Consider the following 5,930-nt stretch of genomic DNA (forward strand, 5'->3'; position numbering starts at 1 on the left):
CCCGAAGGGGCGCCCAGGGCAGGGCCGAGCTGCGGCTGTGGCCAGTGCCCAACCAGAGAGGCTGGGGCCTGCGGATCCCCAGTATTAAATATCTTTAATCCTTCTGCCTCTTCCTAGCACTCCAGGCCAGAGAAGAGATTCTGAAAGCAACCCACAAGCTCAGGCCACCCCGTGGAACTCCCCGCCAGTGAACGCCGCGAGAACCAGGTTTGCTTTGCCAACAGCATACACTTTAATGGGTACATGTCCAGGGGAATCTGGTTTTGCGTGGTGTAAAAAGCACAGTTAAGACCATAAACAACACAAGAAGAATTTTGGTAGAAAACGCAGCTAAGAGGAGGCCCCTCTGGGGAAAAGGGTGGGGTCGGTTAGCAGCAGGAAGCGTTGGGGCCTCCTCCTCCTCCTGGCCAGGGCCAGGGGTCACAGTGGGCGGGGCCCCACATGCTCCCAGGAGGAGACCACCTTCCCGTCTCTGATCTCCTCCTTGATGGTGCGGATCTGAGTGCCCACCTGGGGAGCCGGAGCAGCGCAGGACCCGGGGGCGATGTAGGAACCGCTCACAGCAGGCTTCCTCTCCGTGGAGCAAGGGTGCGCAGGAAGCCTGAGGGGAGGAATCACGCAGGGCTGCCCTGGGTGTTGAGACCCTGGGCTGAGACCCATGGGAGTAAACTCAGGCAATCACGCGAGCTGGGTGGGTGCAGGACTGAGAGGCAGCTCAGCCCACTTCAGTGCCTGCAAAACCCCGAGGGAGGCAAGGTGCAGCTGGGGCGGGGGAGGACTAGAAAGCCCCAAGCAGCACGGTGGCTCAGGAGGAGGCTGGGTGTGGGGTTGTTGAATCCCTGAGCACCAGGAAAGCCCAGGGCCGGGAGAATTCCAGCAGCTTTGGCTCCAACCCCTTGAGTTTTGGGACAAGCACCTCAGAGTCTGCCTGGAAGGCTGAGTCCAGCAGAGCCCGCAGCCCCCAGCCCTGCTGTGGTGCTCACTTGCAGTCCTCGCTGTCCAGCAGGCTCCGGTACGTGCTGATCTCACCCTCCAGCCGGGCCTTGGTGTCCAGCAGCACCTGGTACTCCTGGTTCTGCCGCTCCAGGTCACAGCGGATCTCGGCCAGCTGGGCCTCCACGCTGCCGATCAGGCCCTGCATCTGGGCCAGCTGCGAGCCGTAGCGGGCCTCGGTCTCTGCCAGGCTGGACTCCAGGGAGCTCCTCTGCCGTGGGAGAGAGGAGGAGCTGGGCCGGGAGGGAACCCCACCTGGATGCCCACAGCCCGAGATCTGTGTGTGACTTGCAACCTGGCCCTGCGAGACTTGCAACCTGGCCCTGCGACAGCCCACATGCCGGGGCTGGACAGCCTCCAAGGTGGCCAGGAGCTGTGGCCCCCACCACACAGAGGCACCCACCATGCTGTGCTGCGCCTGCAGCTCGATCTCCAGGGCGTTGACCGTACGCCGCAGCTCGATGATCTCCACCTGGTAGGACTGCAGCTGCTCCGAGCTCGACACCACCTGCTGGTTCAGCTCCTCGGTCTGCAGGGCACAGGAGGGTCCAGCGCGCGGTCAACCCAAGCGCCACCCCCTGCATGGGAGAAACCACCCTGAAAGCCGGGCCCACCTGGGTGTTGAACCAGGTCTCTGCCTCCCTGCGGTTGCTCTCCACCAGCGCCTCATACTGGCATCTCATGTCGTCCAGGATCTTGTTGAGATCCACTGGCGGGGCGGCATCCACCTCCACACTCAGTCGGTCCCCGAGGTGACTGCGGAGAGTGGTGACATCCTTCGGGGGTGGGAGCCAGCGGGGAGGAGGCCATGAAAAGGAAGCCTAGCGCAGGGCTCAGCCCAGCTGAGGGCCCGCTCGCCTCCCCCCACGCCCTGCCCCGTGAGCCAGAGTGATTAACCTCTCAGCCCAGCCAGGTGGCACCGGGCTCACCTCCTCGTGGTTCCTCTTGAGGCTCAGCAGCTCCTCCTTCAGCGACTCCACCTGCGCCTCCAGGTCAGATCTGCACAGGGTCAGCTCGTCCAGGATCCTGCGCAGGCCGTTGATGTCCGACTCCACCAGCTGCCGCAGGGACAGCTCCGTCTCGTACCTGCGCACACACAGCCCTGCCAGAGCACCCAGAGCAGCCACACCAGGCAGGACCCCTCTGCCAGCTGCGGGGCTGCTTTGGGGTCGGGAGCATGGTGGGCCTCCCCTCCCTCGGGAGGGGTCCAGGACCCACACCGCATACAGCTCTGTCTGCTCCCCACCCCAGCTCCCAAAGGCACGGGGAGGGGTGAGGCAGGGGCTCAGCCAACCCCACTCACTTGGCCCGGAAGTCATCTGCTGCCAGCTTGGCATTGTCCATCTGCAAGACCAGCCTGGCGTTCTCAGACTTGGTCAGCAGGATCTGGGGGGCAGGAGGCTTCCCATGAGCCAGGGACAGCCCAGCCCCACAAGGATGGAGGGGAAGGGACAGCCCGGCTCTCAGAGCTGTGCCCCTGTTTCCTGCCCTGGCACTGGACCCCAGGATGAGGGCGCATCGGCCCCCAGAAGGCCAACACGAGGACACCAGTGGTCATTGAACCTAGCATCTGAGGCTTCTGGGATGGCGCATGACAGGAGAGACCAACCGGGGCTCGGGGCTGTGCACCCAGCGCTCAGGCTGCGTGATCTTGGGCAGTTTGCTGAAGCTCTCAAACCGCGCACCCCAGGCTCCCTCTGCAGCGAGTGAGCCCAGGAACACGTAGCCTCCAGGCAAGGAGGTGGGGAGGGTCCCCCTCGGGTCCCCCTCAGCATCGGCCCCAGTGAGGCTGGTGTGTGGCCTCCCCTCCCTGCCTCCGACACAGGCAGGGCTGGCCGAGGGGGCGCAGGAGAGACCCGAAGCCTCACACGCACCTTCTGCTGCAGCTCCTCCAGGGTCCTGAAGAAGGCCTGGTAGTCAGGGCAGATGTAGGGGATCTGGCGCTCGTACCACTCGCGGATGCGGCCCTCCAGCTCCGAGTTCTCCCGCTCCAGCTGCCGCACCTTCTCCAGGTAGCTGGCCAGCCGGTCGTTCAGGAACTGCATGGTCTCCTTCTCGCCGTTGAAGGAGCCCTCGCAGAGCCAGGCCCCGCTCCCCACAAATCCAGAGGGGTGGCAGGAGCTGGACAAGAAGCTCCCGGGGCCAGAGAGGCCTGTCCTGAAGGAGGAGATGGACCCCGCAGCACCAGCCAGCCCCGGGACCCTGCAGGAGCCACCAGAGCGGAAGGAGGACACCCGGGAGAATCTGCCAGCAGAGCCGCAGGGGCCCCGGCCAGAGCCGGCGGAGAAGGTGGAGGTGCAGAGCTGAGAGGCCATGGTATTGCTGGAAAGAACGTCCGTCCGTCTGTCCCTGCAGGAGGAGCTCGGGCTCTGGGCTCCCCAGCCTCTCGGGAACACTTATATACACTCTCTGCGGGGTGGTGGCACGTTACGCTTCTGCTCTTGGGAAAGCCCTTTCCCGTTCTGGGAAGCTAATTTCATTAGAATGTGATTTTTGCTACCCTTCCAGAATTCCTTGCCTCGTAAAAAGTGGGGGGGAAATGTTGAATTTGCCTTGCTAAGTCAGGACTCTCTGCTGTTGTCATTTTATTGCCTCTTCAAAGAGTCTGCCCGAGATCCCGTGGACCGGGAATGGCCTCGCAGGTGACATTTGGTCCCTGCCCTCCCACCTGCCATCCCCTGAGGCGCCTGGTCCGTCCTTTCCTCCCCAATCTGCGTCCCCACCTGCCCATCTTCCCCTGGGCCGCTGTGGAGGTGGAAAGGAAAGGACCGGAACTGGACTCCGTGTGCACCTGCTGTGTGCCAGGGTTGCAGTTCCTCCTTTACATTTCACCTCTGTCCTGCGGGGGGGCACAGGAGACCATGCAAAGGAAGCCCTATTCAGGGCTCAGCCCCCCTGAGGGGCCGCTCGCCTCCTCCCAACCCTGCCCCGTGAGCCAGGGTGATTAACCTCTCTGAGCCCAGCCAGGTGGCACCGGGCTCACCTCCTCATGGTTCCTCTTGAGGGACTGCAGCTCCTCCTTCAGCGACTCCACCTGCGCCTCCAGGTCGGACCTGCACAGGGTCAGCTCGTCCAGGATCCTGCGCAGGCCATTGATGTCCGGGCAGGCTCTGGGGGCCAGGAGGCTTCCCGTGAGCCGGGAACAGCCCATGGCACAAGGACAGAGGGGAGGAGACAGCCCGGCTCTCAGAGCTGTGCCCCTGTTTCCTGCCCTGGCACTGGACCCCAGGACGGAGGGTACATCGGCCCCCAGAAGGCCAACACGAGGACACCAGTGGTCATTGAACCTGACATCTAAGGCTTCTGGGATGGCGCATGACAGGAGAGACCGACCGGGGCTCGGGGCTGTGCACCCAGCGCTCAGGCTGGGTGATCTTGGGCAGTTTGCTGAAGCTCTCAAACCGCACACCCCAGGCTCCCATTTCAGTGAGGAAACTGAGGCCCGTGCGAGATGGCTGAAAAGCTTGCTGCGGGTGCTGAGGGTGTGAGCGGTGCCAGGGCCATCAGCATCAAACCCTGTCTGTTCTGTGGCTTTGCACTCAAGTCTGGTCACCCAGAATCCAGGGACAGGAGCCCGAGGTTCAAGTCCTAGCTCTGCTGATGCTAGTCATGCCACCTCTGAGATCATCACCCTGTCCCGCCTGCTTCGCCCAGATATGAGGAGGACAGAACAGGACTTCTGAGGAATAAAAAGAAAACAGTTTTTCGGTGGCCATCAGTACTGCAGAGGCACTGGCCAGGCTCACAGCAGCCAGGGCTGTCTTTGATGAGTTCATGTGAGGCACGGAGGGCTGCAGGTGGAGGCTGGGGCCTTTGCCCACCGGGCACAGCATGGTGAGGAGGGCACCTTGCATCCTGCCCTCCCTACATCCTGGAAACTCAGTCTCCTGGGAGCCACCTGCCACTGCAGACACTGGCAGGACTGGGGGCTGTTTCCCTGTGGTCCTTGGCTTTTTGGGTCCCTGGCCTTTGGTCCCTGCTCGGGTCACAGAGATGGTCAACAGCAGGCTCTTCGATCAGAGAAGGAAGAAAAAGGACAAGCCCAGATCCTGCCAGACCGTTGTGCAAGAGGAGGAAGGGATGCTGAGAGTGAAGGACCCAAGTTAAACCCTGTCTTCCTGCCTCAAAGCGTGGGCTTTCCCAGGGCTCGGGGAACTGGCTCGCCGTCCTCTCTCAGACCTAGCTGGCGAGGCTGGCATTATGCTAGCGTTTATGTGCTTCTCAAGCTGTAATTGCCAACCTCTTAAAACACTTTATAAGCTTCTCTCACCGATTAGTCAGGGAGCCCTGGCTCTGCTGACCACACCTGGCCTGGTGCAGTGGGCGCCTGGAGAGCCCGTGATGCTTTCCCCGGGTCTGCCGTGCGCAGCCCTCCTAGTCCCTGGGGGGCCAGCACCCTCTTCCTCACAGCCACCCATCTCCCACTTTCCTGGATTCTCCCCTAGCATGGCTGACCCAGGGGCCAGGAGTTTCCGGGCCCGCTCGTGAGCTCTAAGAGGCACCACAGGACCCCTGGGCTCTGCAACCTGATGCCAGAGCTGCTCCTCACCTCGATTATGACCAGCAAAGCCATCTAGAGTTCGTGGCACTACACGCAGTGGACGACACACTACTCTGCTGTTAGAATGACCTGTGGGGAATAGGAGGCCGTAATGTTGAATCCAACACATCAGACACACGAGCTGAAATGTCGCATGGTCTCTCTCATATGAGAAATGCAAAGTACAAATGAATTACAGAGAAAAATACAAGACAGATGATAGGAAACGTATTTTGCAAACGGGAAGGGGTCGGAGAGATGGAGGGAGGGGAACCGGACATGAAAACCGGAGTGTATCACGGATGTGCACCAGCTCCTCGCTGTGAATGCAATCACTGCGTTCAGCAAACAAGTGCTAATAAAAATTAAAATTATAAAAACAAAATTGTGTTAACAG

The 5,930-nt window shown here is 61.5% G+C and overlaps 1 protein-coding gene across 1 annotated transcript; it reads right to left on the reverse strand.

Moving 5' to 3' along the window:
* Positions 1-242: 242 nt before the first annotated feature.
* Positions 243-3,372, reverse strand: Krt36 (keratin 36). Its single transcript, XM_010635473.1, has 7 exons — positions 2,868-3,372; positions 2,297-2,379; positions 1,923-2,079; positions 1,608-1,769; positions 1,397-1,522; positions 984-1,204; positions 243-601 (listed from the first exon to the last, which is right to left on the reverse strand). Exons 1-7 carry the CDS (start codon positions 3,306-3,308, stop codon positions 421-423), a joined length of 1,371 nt encoding a protein of 456 aa, XP_010633775.1. The 5' UTR covers positions 3,309-3,372; the 3' UTR covers positions 243-420.
* Between the last annotated feature and the right edge of the window lie 2,558 nt (positions 3,373-5,930).

Source organism: Fukomys damarensis, unplaced genomic scaffold (assembly GCF_012274545.1).
Source record: "Fukomys damarensis isolate Sample0158 unplaced genomic scaffold, DMR_v1.0_HiC HiC_scaffold_13, whole genome shotgun sequence".
Classification (NCBI taxonomy): Eukaryota; Metazoa; Chordata; class Mammalia; order Rodentia; family Bathyergidae; genus Fukomys; species Fukomys damarensis.